At 52.6% G+C, this 15,979-nt stretch overlaps 1 protein-coding gene across 1 annotated transcript in view; it reads left to right on the top strand.

Moving 5' to 3' along the window:
* Positions 1 to 916: 916 nt before the first annotated feature.
* Positions 917 to 15,979, top strand: part of RASA3 (RAS p21 protein activator 3) — a 115,726-nt gene continuing 100,663 nt past the window's right edge. Inside the window, exon 1 of the mRNA XM_037125672.2 lies at positions 917 to 1,077. Within this exon, the coding sequence (XP_036981567.1) occupies positions 1,023 to 1,077 (55 nt within the window). The 5' untranslated portion in view covers positions 917 to 1,022. The remainder of the gene's footprint in view (positions 1,078 to 15,979) is intronic.

The following is a 15,979-nucleotide window of genomic DNA, read 5'->3' as shown; positions in this document are numbered from 1 at the left end:
ACACACTACAGAAATTTCCCAAGGTCCCAGAGTTACAGGTAGCAACGCTGAGGTTTGAACCAAGAAGCTGGCTTTCCTAACCTCCGTTAAACCACCAGTAAACACCACAAAGAAGGCCTTGAGAGGCCGAACTCAAGGAGATGATTGAGGACCTGCAAAGAAGCTCAAGTAGGGTCAAGAATGGTTCTTCATTTTTCAACACATACTTAAGCATTTTGTTTTTATTTTTACAGGAAGTGAGAATATAGTAGAGAAAAAAAAAGACCCCTATCTTCATTATGCTTGTATTTTTGTGTATGCAGTGTGTGTGTGTGTGTGTGTGTGTGTGTGTGTGTGTGTGTGTGTGTGTGTAATGCAGGGCCCTATGACGATAATGGGGAGGAGGGAAGTGGAGAGAAAGTCAGGACGGGACCTTGAGACAGACCAGTAAAGGAAGTGAGGAAGGGACCCTGCAGACGCCTGGGGTGAGAGCTGACAGAGTGCACTTGGCCCAGTTCCTGCCCCACCCCAGCCCGGTCCTCCCAGCACAGCGCACCACCTCTCCCCATCCACCTGGAGGGCCCCCCTCTGGTTTCCCCCGACCCCTCCTCGTGAACCACCAAGTTCCCCCCTCACCCAGTCCCCTCTGTGTGCCTCACCACCCCCGACCCCTCTTGCCGCCCCGCCTCGCTGCCCCCATCCCCGTATACCCTTCAGGTCCCGCACTCCTAGCCGTGGTCGCCCCCTTCTCTGTCCTTTCCTACCCCACCTCTGAGACTGACCCTGCCCCTCTCCAGGACTCGGCCTATGGCCAATAGGCAGTTGGGGTCGCACTGTGGGCGAAACCGTCCTGCTCAGCCCCTCTGCTGGCCTTCCACCAATGGGAAGCTAAGCAGGACCAATGGGCGGCCACGAGGGTGGAGCCGAGGAGGCGGGGGCACCCCAGACCTGGCGGCCGCCGGGTAGGGCGCAGAGCGCCGGGACTGCACGGCCGCTCTGGCTCGGGCTACTCTGCTGGGCTCAGCGCGCGAATTCCGACCAGCATGGCGGTGGAGGAAGAGGGGCTCCGGGTCTTCCAGAGCGTGAAGATCAAGATCGGTGGGTGCCCAGGAGCCGGAGTGGGTAGCGGGGTCTTCGCGGGTCTAGCGGGGGGGCGCCTCCAGGTCCCGGATCAGCTCCTGGAGATGAGCACTCTCCAGTTGAGGTCCCTCCCTCACCTCCTGGGGACTGCTGGTCCGCTGGTTGCGCCCCCCCCCCCCCACCTTCTGGAGAATGCCGGTCAGTTGGCTGCGCCCCCTCCACCTCCTCAAGGACCGGCCGGTCCGCCAACCACGGCCCCTCCCCACCTCTCCCAGATCTCGGTGACTGGGCAGAGCCGGGCCCGGAGGTTTTGGGAGACTCAGCTCCCCGCAGCTCCTCTGGGCCGAAAGCGACCCCAAGTCCCTGGAGGTGCATTGTCGGAGGTGGGGTCTTCTTTACGGGGGGTGTGGTGCGTCGCAGGACCTGGGTCCTGTCCCCGCTGGGAGTGTGTGCATGAGTGTGCGCGTATGTGGGGACTCTGGATGCTTGTATTTCAGGTGCCAAACCCACCTATCTCAGGGTTTGACATCTCTCCTCAGCTGCTGCACCCAGAAACTTCTTTTTCTTCGAACGTGTAAGCTCTTCCACATGTTCCCCCAGGGGGATGGGGCTGGGTCCGGCTGTGGACTGGTTGCCTGTGTGTGCACACGGCGGTGTGGGTAGATGTGCATGTATGTGTTTGTGTGTGCATGTGTCTCTGTGTGCACAAATCTGTGTAGGCGAATGTTTTTGTGTGTAGGTATGAACGAGTGGAGCTCATTCTGGCCCAGCGCTCCCTCAGGGCAGGGCAACAGTGGAGCCACCCCTCCCCCACCTTCCATTGAGAACTGGCGAGGGAGGTTTTGGCCAGCAGGGCTCTCCATTCAGGCAGGCCCTGTCACCGGAGAGGATTCTGCCTTTCTCACCGGACTCAAGAGCTGGGGGAGGGAAATGAAATGCAGATTCTGGAGTGGGCTGGAGGGCTATATCTGGACTTCCTGGGTTTATCTGGAGAGATTTGCTTTTTGCCAGTTGTGTTTTATCTTGGGAGGGTGATGTGCAAGTTTTTTCCCCCTCAAAACAAGATCGGTGCCCGGAATTATCGATCCCTTAATGCCATAAATGTGCCGGGCGAGAGGACAGTTCATGTTGGAGAGGGCTTCTGAGGCCCCAGAGTGCCTTCCTCCTCAGGGTCCTTCTTGCCTGCTGAAACCCCTGTCCCTGGTAGTACTCCATATTCCCATGTATTCCCTTGTGAAAAGGCGCCACGGGGAACAGAGCCAGGCACCCAGTGACTGCTGAAGTGTCAGTTGTTGGTGACATTTGATGCTGCCGGAGGAATTCCAGCTACCCTAAATCAGCATGTTGTTTCCTGTCTGCTTTATTTTGGTTTATGGATCATTGCTGAGACGCTGTTGATACTTGGCTCAGAAGCACTGCAGATAGGATGTGGCAGCACTTCGGCCTCGAGGAGTCAGCCCGGAGAGGGCTTCTTGTGTTTACTTGGGTGATGTCTGCTGCAATCTCACACCGAGAGAGTCAGTGTTGAACTCCACCTGAAGTGGGGGCAGGGGAAGTGCCTCTTTTAGGGTTCCCTCAGGCAAGAGCCCTCACTCAATGCCTGGCTCCAGTGAGTTGGGTCTGGGCCCCCCCAGGAAGATTTGAGGTTCTTCCTTAACCAAGAGGAGATGGTGGGGGCATTGGAGTGGGGGCGTGGGGGAATGTGCCAGGGTTCTGGGTGCAGCAGACAGGGATGGGTCTGGGGACAGCACAGCCAGCCAGACTCCGACTCTGAGCAGCAGGTTTCCAGAGTGTTGGTTTGTTGAGCAGAGAGCATTGATTTATTTCCAGGGTGGCACAGTGCGTGAAGCAGGAGGGCCAGGAGGCACCCAAAGGTCCTGGGGAAGCAGCCCTACTGGGCATTGTGTGCACGCTTCTGTGAGGGTCCTGGACCCCAACACAGAGGGGCCTGGTGTGGAAGAAGGGGGTCAGAAGACACTGCTTGGTTAGGCGGTCTCTTGTGTGCTGCACTTTAAACAGGCGATAGAAGCACCCGGCTCAGCTGAGGATTAGTGCAGTGACGGGAACATCTGCCGTCTCTAACCCCATGTGGGGACTGGGTATTGTTAGAGCCCTCGGGGCCTCCCCCACTCCCCGCCCCCTGTGTCTGGGAGCGGTAGCAGGGAGGCAGAAATGCCCGCGCACCAGCTCTCCAACTCCGTGAACGCAGTTCCAGCTCTGAGAAGCCCATTGTCTCTCTCTTCCGAGGAGGGACTTTGCCTACAATGCTGGGCTACAGGGGTGCGACCTCCGTGTCTTGCCTTTGTGGCTATGGGCATGCAGGGAGCCACGGCCCCCTGCATGGAACAGGCAGGGCCTCCTCCTGCTTCTGAGCACAGAAGTGGACAAGGCTGTGCTGCTGAGTTAGAGCCTGGGCTGGGCCGGAGACCCTGAAGGTGACCTGTGAGTGGGCCGCTTTGGGTGTAGTGTTGTTTCACCTGGGGGAAAGCCTGTTAGTAGAACAGGCTGATGATGACCCGGCGGGAGGTGGTGTGCTCATTTCTTATCCTAGTCCTCTGTGTGTGGCGGGTCTTGGCTCTGACTTGCCTGAATGCCCTGATCTTGAAGGCGTGATGATGAGGGGCACTGTAGTGGGTTTGGAGGAGGAGCAGATGTGCATGAGGCACTGCATGCGAGGTCACATGCATGCTTGCCTCTCCTTTGGGGAGACACTGGCTGAGCGGTCCATTCATCTCTGAGCCTTGTCTCCAGGCTAGCTGGCCACATGCCCCGTGTCTGCTGTTGGCCTGCTAGATGACCCAGGGCGAGTATCCTCCCCTTTCAGAGCCTCATTTTTCCATCTGCAAATTGCAGGCTCTTATTGTTTCCTGCATCTGGTGGGAGCTTATAAGACACTGTTGTTGGGGGTTACGTTAACGCCCACCTCCCTCACTCCCAGAAAAAGACAAAAAGAAAGATTCTCCCTGAAGTTATGCCACTACGAAATATTACTGCTGTTGCTAAGAAAAAGGGCAAAACACTTTGGAGGAGATGAAGTTTTTTAGGTATAGGAGCCTTGGCTTCTAGAGCTTAAATGTTTTGGTAAGTTTTGAAAAGTTTCATGGTACTTGGTTTCATTGAGAGGCTAAACTTGGGGGAAAATCTCTTTTTTAACTCTTCCCCTTTCTTTTTCATTCCATCTTTTACAAATGAGATAATATATAAGAAGGTACCAAATAGAAGTGAGGTATTTTTTATTGTAATTTTTGAATCCTGCTCTTGAAGAACATGTTTTTCTTCCCCACTTAAGTCTTGCAGTGTTTTTTAAAAAAATATTTTGCTTATTTATCTTTAGAGAGCAGGGAGGGGAGAGAGAAAGAGAGGGAGAAAAACAAAAATGTGTGGTTGCTTCCCGCACGCCCCCAACTGGGCACCCAGCCTGCAACCCAGGCATGTGCCCTGACTGGGAATCGAACCACCAACCCTTTGGTTCACAGGCTGGCACTCAATCCACTGCGCCAGACCAGCCAGGACTGCAGTGTCATTTCTAATAGCTCTTCAGGATACTTAACCATCTCAAACATTGTCTGTCTTTGGTAGCAGTTACTACCTGTTTTTACGCCAGTGTCTCATGTAGTGTAAACTGAATGTGCTGCCTACGAGACGGCAGTTTGAGGAAGTGTGTTCTTCTGACTTTCAATGAGTCAGGACTTCAGCCCTGGGAGGCAAGCTGCTTGGAGATTTGTGGGTGCTGACGGGGAGGAACCCACCATGGCAGCACTTCTGCTGGGCGGTGCTGTTTGGGACCCAGCACTCCTTTGGGCATTGCGAGATAGCTTCGCTTCCCGGTGATGTTTTCTTTTGCCATGGTATTTGCTATTCACTTTTCAGTGTCATCTTATCTTGATGAATGCGTTCAATTAAGAGCAACATACAAAGGTGTTCTCTCAAGCCAAAAAAAAAAAAAAAAAAGCCTAGCCTTGCAGTTCAGAGTGCAAGGAAATCAGGTTAAATATCAGAGCACCCTTGCTCTCCATCTGAGGGTACAGTTTGGGTCTGTTATGTGTGTCCTCTGTGAGGCCAAGCTCCGCCTGGTTCCTTGAGCTTCAGGTCTTCCCCTGACTCTGTCTCTCCCTTCCTGCAACCGCTTCTCTTGTGTGCAGTGGGCCCCATGCAAGCTTTCCCGTCCCTTCTGTGAAAGACTAGAGCTTGTCCACCAAGAAGGGCGATGGCAGTCCGGGGCCAGCATAAGCACATTGGACCTGACAGTCCCTCCCATTCAGCAAAACGCGGCTCTGTGTGTGGGCCCGCCCTAGCCTCGGCCCTCCCTCTACCTGGTCACAGGCACAACCCCACCGGGGTAGGAAGTCCCTCGGGCAGGGCGTGGAGTGAGAGGAAAACAGGGAACCCTGGCCAGGGTCCCTAGTCTGCACCTCCCTTGGCCATTCAGCCAGCGAGGAGGGGGCATGGTGAACAGATTGGACCTCAGGAGTCTAAGTCCGCTCTGCTAAAAGTGTGGCATTTAACCTGATGTCCTTCATGGGGAGCAGTATTATGACCATCACCGTGTCCTGTAAGGATCAGATGAGGTGGGGGTACTGCTCAATAAGTTAAAATAGTTATTGGCAGTATTAGTGCCTTCACGGGGTTAAGAAGGAATTGTTTTCTCGGCTAGAGAAAACATTTTGTGAATTCAGGACAGTGAGAGCAGGGATGTTAGTGTGTGTGCGCGCCCTGGATGGTGGAAGAAGCGGCCATACTGGCCACATGTGGTTCTTGGCATCAGGGCTTTTATATTCTCTTGAGCTTTTTGATGCTAAAATTAACCTGGATATTCTATTAACCGAGCTCAGCTAGCTGCCTGTGCTATTTTTAACCCCTAAAGACGAATGTGCAGAACCTGGGCTGAGCCTGGGGAGCAGCCGGGCGCAGGGCCAAGGGTGATTTCAGCCTGTGGCTCCAGGTCCTGCCTGGGCAGGAGGGTGTGCTTGCTGTGCATGTGTGCGGGGGTGGCAAGGGATGCAGACTGAGTCTAGTTCGTGTGCGTTATCTCACTGTGACTTAAATTCTCACAACTTCGTGACTTTGACTGTGAGGCAGGGGGACTTAGAGAATTTAAATAATCTACCCTAAGTCACCGAGACTGTAAGAGCGGAACTGAGATTTGAACCTACTCTTGTGCTCTGCCAACATTATTGTTCTCTTCATCACTTAGTACTATATGTTTTTGTTGCCCATGATCTTGGATTTGAGCAGTGGTGGTGGTGGTGGTTGGGGTGGAGATAGTGAGGGGCTGGGAAGGAGAGGAGGGCTGACTTTGCGGAGAATGCTGGCCTGGTTGCTCTGGGGCACTGGTCACGGGGTGCTGGGGTCGGGGTTAGAGAGGAGGAAAATTGCGAAGATGGGATCTTGATCAGAATACAGAAATCCAAAGGTGGTTCTCTGAGCAGTGCCACCGGCAGCCCAGGTACAGTAGGAAAAGGCATTGGGCAGGTGAGCCCTACCTGGGCTCCTGAGGAAGCCCTGTAGATGGAATCAGTTGGCTGGGATGTAGCATTTGGTAGAAACATTTAGGTTTGCTTCTCTGAAGCTAATGAGGCATTTGAGTGCATAGAAACTCACACCTTCCTGAAGGTGCTTGGGGAATGAGAGCACTGGCACATCCTGTCTTAGTTGCAAGATGTGCATGGGTGTAAATTTTTTTAAAAATTGATTTTAGAGAGAGGGGAAGGGAGGGAGAGAAGCATCGATTGATTGCCTCTTATAGGCACCCTGACCAGGAACCCGGGCATGTGCCCTGTGCAGGAATCGGAACCCGTGACCTTTCAGTTTATGGTGTGATGCTCCAACCACCTGAGCCACGCCAGTCACGGCTCTACCTCAGTCTCTTTGTCAAAGTGGAGAGTAAAACCGTTTGGGGGGAGCCTAATGACCTTGTGTGAACAAAGGCACTCCCACTGCTCTGATCTTTATTGATAGGTGTTACTAGTAAAATTTGAGGCACCAGTTTGAAGCTATTTGTTAATGTTCCTCTCGTAACAAATTAGAGTTTCTCACTACAAAAATATAGACGGCTGCACTTTGTGCAAGTGCAGGTGGGTCAGACAAGGCATCAGGGGAAAGGCAGCCTGGAGCTCGCAGTGCAGAGTTTGAAGGAGGGAGTCGCTGTGTGATGTAATGTGCAGTGCATGCAGCTTTGGGGGGCAGCGCTGTTGGCTGGAGGGTCTGTCAGGTGCGTGGATAGGTCTCCAGCTCTGAGTGGGTAGAGTGGGGCATGTGGGTGGCCTTGTAGAGACTTGGATGTCGAGTCCTGCAGGTGCTGGTCACCCCTGGAGAGTCCAGGGTGAGAGAGCAGGTGTAAGATCATGGCACTTGGTGGGAAGGGGGCATCCTCACTGGTTGTCTAGTTGTGCATCCCCATGTCAGGGTCGGGGGGGTCTCTACTTGGCACAGGAAAGGAGGAGCTCACAGTGTGCCCGAACATTCTGACTTTGACCAATAGGTAGGGAAGCATAGGAATTTCATGGCACTACGACAGTCAGGGTTAAATGAACAAATAGCAGAAATGAAAACAAAATATATGTAATTGGAAGGGTGATTATGTTATGGTGCTTCCACAGCGTGGAATATTATGCAGCTTTCCGAGGAATGAGTTAGAGCCAGGCCAGGCCGCAGGATGTGTGGGAAGTTCCATAGGGTACGGCTAGCAACAAAAGCAAAATACAGAAAGTCTGATCTCAGATTGGCTCCTTAAAGAGCAGTTAAAGCCAGCCAAGCACGTGCAGATGTGGAGGTAAAAACCCACCCAAGCCCACCAGTCAGACTCCCTGTGGTAGGAAGAGGGAAACAAGTAAATACGAGGTTTGTTTCAAAAAAGCAAAGGCATGAGTGCATGGATGTGAAATTTTGAATATAGGTAAGTAAAGGGAGACTTTAAAAACACAACAGCTTGGAAAATGGGAAGAACAATGTTCTGCAGAGGAACCATGGCCCAGAAGGTAAAGTCATTTGCCTGGATTGTAGAAGGCTTGCTTCACGCAGGAAGAGTGCGGGACAAATGGGAGCGTGGCTGCCGCGGAGCCCGGAAATGAGGGAGTAACCAGGCCGGAGCACAGCGGCTGCCGGCTGCCGGCTGCCGGAGTGGAGGGCGTCGGGCTGGACCCGAGAGGGGCTTCTCACTGGCTCCAACGGGCTGAGTGGGTTTGGTGCTCCAGCTGCTGTTTTTAGGAAACTCTGACACAGTGACAGGGAGCTTCAGGTCGTGGCATCCACAGCAGAGGATCTGGTGCCTTTCTTTAAGTGTGAGGCAGCTTCCAAAATTAACAGTTAACACAGTCAGACTCCTTAGAAATAGGAGATGAGTGCCTCCCGATTCCACGGGCTGGAACCCAGGAAGCGGTTTGCACCGGAGGGTTGTTAGGTCTCACTAAGCCTGTGCAGGGATCAGAGTGTCCGGGGAGCTTTTGGTTCGACTCTTTTTCATCCTTGCTGGAAATGATGGATCATCGAGATGACTGTGCGCTCAAAGATAGTGATTCCTTGTTCTCTGAGTGTCTGAACATAATACTAGGTGTGTTTCTGCACGCAGAGTTGGATTCCCAGGACCGCAGTTCTGTCTGTCCTGAAATGTGACATTAGCTTCAGTTTTCAAGGAAGTCTGAGCCCCACACTGGGGGCAGTCAGCCTGCTGGTGTGAGAGCACAGCTGGTGAGTGCTGTGTCTCAACATGTGAAGTGTGTTGTTATGGTCCGTGTGCTCCCTGGAGGATGGCGGGGCGCTGGAAGCCCCACACAGGGCCACACAGCAAATCAGAACCTTTTCCAGAGACAGCAATGTGCCCTTCCCTCAGGGTCAGTTGAGGAATGACCTGTGTTTTCCTCTTCACATCATTTCTGTTCCTGTTACGGAATACTTTCCCAAGTGTAAAGAGCTGTTCTATGTTGGCTCCCAATTGCCAGTTGGGTAAAATATACCCACCAGGGGACGGTGCTTTCCTAACCAGGTGACTGCACCCCGAGTGCTCTCGGCTCAGCAGCCGCCAGCGGGCCAGGACCAGGACCAGGACCGAGTCACCAGGCCTTTCCTGAGAACCATCTTCCCTCCAGTTGTCCTCGGGGACTGATAGGATTCTGGGAGTGGGGTCAGGCTTCTGGACTCTTCCGGACATTTATCACAGCTGAGGATGCTAATTGTTAGTGTATCTCTTTCTGGAACGTTGTTTTTGGACTCATAGTTTTTGTAAGTTGCCACATGGGTCCAATTAGGTGTGATCTGTGTGCCGGCCGTATGAGTCAGGGCCAATTTCTCCTTCCTTGTCATTAGAAAAGCGGTGGGGAATGACCTTCAGTGATCGCCACACAGCCAAGCCCATCAAACAGTTGAGGATGCTACACGTTTCCCCCAGATCTTCTCTTCAGCTTAGTTTTGTGGTTTTCTTTTCTTCTGAGGTAAAATATTTCATTTTTTCTTTTTAGCTCTTGTGGTTTCTCCTTTCGGTTCAAAATCTGTTGTGCTGGGAGGCACCAGAACAGCCCATTTGTCTGATTCTGTGTACGCTGTGCATTTTACTCCGCCAGCTCAGGCACTGGGTGGGGAGCCGTGGACGCACTGAGTGACAGAGACGGCTTCTGTTGTTGTGTCCATATCTTGTGCCGGGGCCTCTCAGGGTCACACAGCAAGAGGGTTTGTGACTGCTGGAGTTGTCCCGTGATGAACTTATAATCACCCAGGTTCAGGCGCTTCTGCGGTTAGTAAGGAACGGCCTTCCTGGGTGTGTAGCGAATCACTTCCTCAAACAGGAGATAGCTGACTTCCCGCCCGAGGCCTTCTCCTTCTCAGTGTCTTTAAAGGAGCATTTATGGGCCTTACTCAGCAGAGCAACACTTTCTCATGAACCTGTGGCCCTCAAAAGGCCAGGACAGCGGGGGGCTTACAGCCTGCCAACCCACTTCCCAGCCCAGTGTCTCGAGCTGCCTGAAACGGCCGAGCAGCTTCCAAGACCGAGCTTCCAGTGAGGGTTCTGTGCAGGGCAGGGCAGGGCAGGGCAGGGCGGGAGGGACTCGGGTGGAGTGGGGCAGTTAAAACTGGGCATGCAGGAGGGTGGTTCGGCCCAGGCCCCCAAGTCTCGGGGCATCTGTTTATGTTGGCCCAGCTGAATGGGGGCTTTCCAAGGCTCGGGTCAGACTGTGGTGCAGAGCTGTTAACAGAGATCCAGGAATAAGAGCTGGTTCCAGAAACACCATCAGTATGTAAGACCCCAGGGACCTGGCCAAGCTGGCTTCTTGTTAGAGGCTTGTGGAGGATGCTGTGATGGGCCGGTTTTCCCATGGCCTCCGGGATGGGGGCTGGGCGGGGAATTCCAGATTGCCGGGGACTGGGTAGGCAGACGCGGCATTCTCAGGGGGCCCTGCTGACCTGCCCTGGGGCGAGCCGCCATAAATGGTTTTTAACTTAGGATCAAACAATTGGGTATTTTATCTACTTTATAGGGGCGAGTTTCAAAGGCAGTCAGTTCTGTTTATAGGACGTTCACATGGAAAACACATACCACAGTCCATGAGCCCTGACCAGCTTCTGGACAACGTGCATCCTGAGGAGCAAAGTGTTCAGAGTCTTTCCTCAGGGCCGCTCACTGTGAAGCAAGGGTTTAGCTGATGGGGGGAGGGAGGCTTTATTTCCCTTACAGGGTCTGCTCTTGTGTGTGCACACACATAGGCACACATGCGTACACCACACAAATAAGCACACAGAGGCACACATGCATCCTGTGTACATGTTACACATGCGTGGCACTCATGCAAGACATGTGCCACTACCATGCAACACACATGCACACACGGGGCCTGTTTCAGGGGTAGAGGCGCACAGTGCTCTGTGCACAAGTGCGGATGGAGGTGTAAGGGAGACTCTGCAGCTTCTGCGGACCCCTTTTCAGTAGCCCCAGGGAGCAGGCCTTGTGTGCCGGAGGAAGATGTGTGGCGTTTAGAAACGGTTCCTCTTTCACAGGCAAGCCCTGGTCTCACTTTGTCTCCCTGACATGGTGGAGGCTGCAGAGACACTGTGGACAGTCACACGGCTCATTCGGTGCTGACCCCCGGGGGCCCCAGAGTGTGCGTGTGGGGACACCTGAGTCTGAGAGCCCTGTGGGCGGCTTGGTGAGGCCCCCACTGCTTGCCCTGGGGCCCCATGGCTGGGGCATTGGCCTTTCCACTTTCTATGACTTGAGAGCTTTTCTGCAATTGTTTTTGATTTTTAAATATTTTGCATTTGAATCAGAAACCATTCTCTTTTTAGGCCCAAATGTCTGGCTTGTTCTCTCAGTTGACTGTAGTCAGGTGGGAGTTCCCAGTCTTTAACCAGCTCTGAGGACCCTGGGCTGGGCTGTGCCAGGGGCAGAATATACTGGAATTCAGGTGAGAGGGTGTTATTCTAGGGAAAATGTGAAAAGGAAACCACGGCAAATGCTGGCGCTGGAGCGTCAGTTAGAAGGGCCCAGTGGTGGCCTACCTTGCCTCCTGCAACTCTGCTCCCTGCCGGAGAACATGGTCTGGTGTCAGTAAAGGGGAGGCAACCCTTGGATGATTCTGTAGGTTTTGATGAGAATTTCCTTCCACTTGTTAACTTGGGGCCGAGTCAGAGGGCGTTTGTACTCGGGCTCTTGCTTCACACCAGACTTCATGGTGCAAGCCCCAGGAACTAGCCAGCTTACTTCTGTGAGAGCCCCCAGCCTGGCAGCCTAGCCAGTGCCTCCCTGTAAGGGGGGGGCTTGCCTTGGGTATATTCCCTCTGAGCTGGGTGGACCACAGATGGCTCCTCTGATGGCTCCGCTTGCAGTTGTAGTTACACGGTGATGACTTTGTAAGAAACCGTGGGAGGCAATGGTCGGAAGACCTCAGCAGCTTCCTGAGCCCCCCCCAGCTGGCTCCATCCATCTGGAATCCGCGGCATTCCTTTCCCTGCTCATCATTTCCTGCTCCGCTCAGCTCTGCGTCAAGTATTTGGAGAAAGAGTTTCAGCATTTGGACCCGAGAATGTGTTTATGCATGTCCTGACTGGAAATGAAGGGTCGTGTGGGAAGAGAAAAAACACTTGTCATTATGTTTTTGCTCAGTCTCTTGCTTTTCTGTTTATTTTGTTTCTTGAAGCATATTCTGGTGTTCTCTTCAGGAAGCTTCTCTGTCTTCCTTGGGGCCTTCCTGAGCAAGCAGACGTTCAGGCCAGAGCTGAGGAGGGCAGTCGGGAAGGAAGACCAGGGAGCCTGCTGGGTGTCTGGTCCCTTGCATTAGACTGGGCTTTTATTTCCTTTTCATCTGATCATTATTCACTGTAATCAGTAATAATTTAGTGTTCTGTGTTTCTCCTGTTTTCCTTTTATTTCTTGGGACGCTGGCGCAGTCGCACCCCACCCCGCCCTCTCCCCTGCCCTGTCGGGCTTGCTCATCTAACTGCACTAGAATCTGCTGGTTTTGTGAGCCTAAGAATGTTGTTGTTTTTGAAGTAGGCCGTATCTGGTGATTTTCAGTAAAGGGGGCCGGGTAGCAGGGAGCTGGGGCACCGCTTCCTCGTGGACTGCGGACGGTCACCTGAGCCCATGGGTGTCTCTCTGAAGCTCTGTCTCTTGCTTTAGAACCTAGTCCAGGACTCGAGTGTCAGCATGGCCTAAACATGGCGATGGCTCTGTTGATGAGCTCGAGTATTTCAGGACTGTTTGGGAAATTTCCGTGTGCACCTAACCTGGTAAGTGTTGTGGGGCGTGTAAGTACGTGTTAATTTTGTGTGTTAGGTGTGGGGTGGGCCAGGATGGGACAGCGTTCAGAAGTTAGTGTAAGACAGATCAATTTTTAGGGTCACTACTTGGCAATGACAAGAACTTTTAGTTTGAGTGTAGGCATCAATCACAAGTACTAGTTGGAAAAAAGTTAGTTTTCGAAAGTTCTCCTCCTGTTCAAAAGTACCCAGGGGTTGCCTGGGTGGCACTTCCGAATGACACAGGCTGTCAGCCGAAGTCAGCAGGGGTCTGCTGTTTGCCGCCCTGAGGGTTTCACGGAGCCGGATGCCCCCTTAAATGCTTCACGTGGGCCTGTGGAGACATACGCTGGGGATTTCACGGAAGGCAAAGAAGACAGAGGCCTTGCCTTCCAGGTGTTAGAGGCAAACTTGCCGCCCCAGTCACGTGCGCATGGGAACAGTAATAGCTGGGGACTCCTCAGGTCTTGGGGAGGTGAGCGCTCTTTTGTCCTAAGGTAGACTGAGGAGGGTCTAAGCTTCTCCCGGGAACATACACCTGGGTGTGCACACACATGTGTGCACACCTGTGCACACACACATGCATGCACACTGCAGACAGTGCATTTTCCAAACCACAACATTCTCAGAAACTACATGCAGAATTCATTTTTAATCATACGTAGTGGCTCCCACTGAATAAGAGCAGAACTGTCATCATTAGAAAGAAATCAAACATTGGGCCAGTGTTTGGCCTGTTCCGAAGTCTCATCTGTTCTTGAGTGCCGTTTCCCCACACTGTGACAGATCTGAAGGGAGGGTGCTCTGACGAGCAGCTGTCTGACTGTTAGTGCCTCCCCCCCGTTTCCTTGGTGGGAGACCACGCCGGTCCATCTGAGGCTTCTCAGGTTCCGTGCGACATTCTCCTTGGAAAGCAGTAGGAGGGAAGGCTGTGGATGGGTCTGTGGACGGACAGGAGGGCAGAGCGGGGCGCAATTTTGTGTGTTTATGTTTACGTGTGTGTGTTTCAGAGTTGCCAGCCACCTTCAGGTAAAATAGGGCCTGTCGGACATGGGGTGGTGGGGGGCCTGGCTCAGAGGGACCGGCTGCACACTCATTCCATCAGCTTGTCCTCCAGCCACCCCCAGGATGCTGCCAGCGCCGCTGCAGGCTGCTCCTGAGCCCGTGTGTCCTCTTCACGGAGAGGGCCGTGCTCCGTCTGTGAGCTTGCTGCATGTGAGTTAGTGGAGTGCCGACTGGGAAGCGTGCTCACACATGTTAAGTGCAGCTTTGGGGAACAGATATGTCTATAGCAACATACGAGCTAGGAAGCTGTGTTCTCCCTCAGAATGTGACGGAAGGAAGGAATAGAAGGGGTTTCTGACTTCTGGGCTAGTAGCGAAGCATTTACTGTCATTAAAAACAATTCGCACAAGGCTGCATGTGTTATGGGATAAACTGGAAAAACGGTGGACCGTATCACTGCATTCGATGCTATGGACTTTAAGTGACAATTGAAGTTAGTTAGCGTGTTGTTTTGAATTCTGTAACTTTTTTTTCTGGATGATTCAATGGCTTTATCTCTGTGGCACAAAGGTCGTATGACAGGAAGTGGGTATTAATGAATCAATTAATTATTTTGGAAACTCTAGGAAGTTAGGATGAGACTGCACTTAGGGCAGGCAGGCGCCTCCCCCTCCTGCTTCCCCCAGACACAGGGACGAAGACACAAGCGTTGCTTCTGTGTGCTGGGTGGGGCTAGAACTGCTCTGGCCCCCCGCTGTCATTCTGGGGTCTTGGTCATCCAGGCACTGCACTCATGTGCTAACTACACCCAGGAGATGCTACCAAAAGCTACTACTTCTCTCACAGAGGGAGGAGGCTGTTAATACTGGGTCACTGGATGCAAGTTTGAGTTGCAGATTTCCCTTCAGCAAGGGAAGCCCTCAGTGGGCTAGAGGTTCTTTCTAAATGGCTAGGCCTTGCTGGTGTCCCCTGCAGCAGTGACCATGACCTCTCCGTGGGGCTGGGCTGTCTGCCTGGGGTGCTTTCTGCACAAGGGTGCCATTCAAGCAGTAGAATCACACTAGTCGAGCTCCCTTCTCTCCTCCGCGGGATTAATGGGCGGTTCTGGGTAGTTGTGTTGGTGAGTTAGCGGGTCTGGGTGTGGAAATGGGGCTGCTGAGGAGTCAACACCAAGCAAGTTCTGGAGGGAGTATGTTCGATCCACTCTCCAGTTTATACTAAAACTTTGCCTAAATGTTATTAATGGATAGGAGTAAACAAAGATTAATGAAGGATGAAGAAAACCAAGTTGCGCTTATAAATAAAGTTAAATGATGATAATGCCCTACCCATTTTTACCTGTGCATTTGAAAGGCTGGACAAGAATAGCTAGGAAGTGCCCACTTCTCTGGCCGCTTCTGGTCGGAGCGAGTGCCCATCACCTCTCCTCACTCCCACCCGCCCACCCGCACTGCTCCCCTTCCAAGTGGAAGGCTGAGATGACCCAGAGTCCTTTCCAAGATAGTTTTGGACTCAAGTCTAATAAAGGAAACCCCAGGAAATCCAGAATAGAAAGTTAGCACATGACGAGAGGAAATTCATTTTGAGCTCACAGATAAATTTGTGGTTTGGCTTTCTAACGTTGTAGTGAACGACATCCGAGAGGGCACTGATACCGTGGTGTGTTCAGGTGGCCCCGGCACCAGGCCCAGTGTCTGCCTCAGTTGTATGTGCTTGATAATGGTTTGTGGAGTAACATAGCGGATACTGTGCAGGCGAGCAAATAATAGAAACTGTTCCACAATCACGAAATTTGAGTTACAAAGATTATCAGTCTGGTTTTCTCATTAGCACGTTTCTCTTTTTTATTTTTTAAAATTCTTGTTGGTTCCATTACGGTTGTCCCAGTTTTTCCCGCTTTGCCCTCCTCCGCCCATCCCACCCCCAGTCCCACGGTCAGTTCCCACTCGCTCTTTTTTTAGAAGTTTGTCAAGAGCAACTTGGTTATTCCAGATGGGCTTAGCAGGGATCTGCATGACATTTCAAGTCTATTTCTTTGACATTTCTTTTGTTTCTTGTCACTATTCTGCAGTCACGGGTAGTGTGCTGTCAAAGTGTGACATGTCAGGTTGCTGTCACTGAATGCTTGGCGGATGCGCGGGGCTGTGCAGGGAAGACCCCAGGCCAGGATGGCTGGGTCAGGGTGTCTGCT

This window comes from Artibeus jamaicensis, unplaced genomic scaffold (genome assembly GCF_021234435.1).
Source record: "Artibeus jamaicensis isolate MK-2021 breed Jamaican fruit bat unplaced genomic scaffold, CSHL_Jam_final scaffold_833, whole genome shotgun sequence".
Classification (NCBI taxonomy): Eukaryota; Metazoa; Chordata; class Mammalia; order Chiroptera; family Phyllostomidae; genus Artibeus; species Artibeus jamaicensis.
This window is presented reverse-complemented; position numbering and strand designations above follow the sequence as displayed.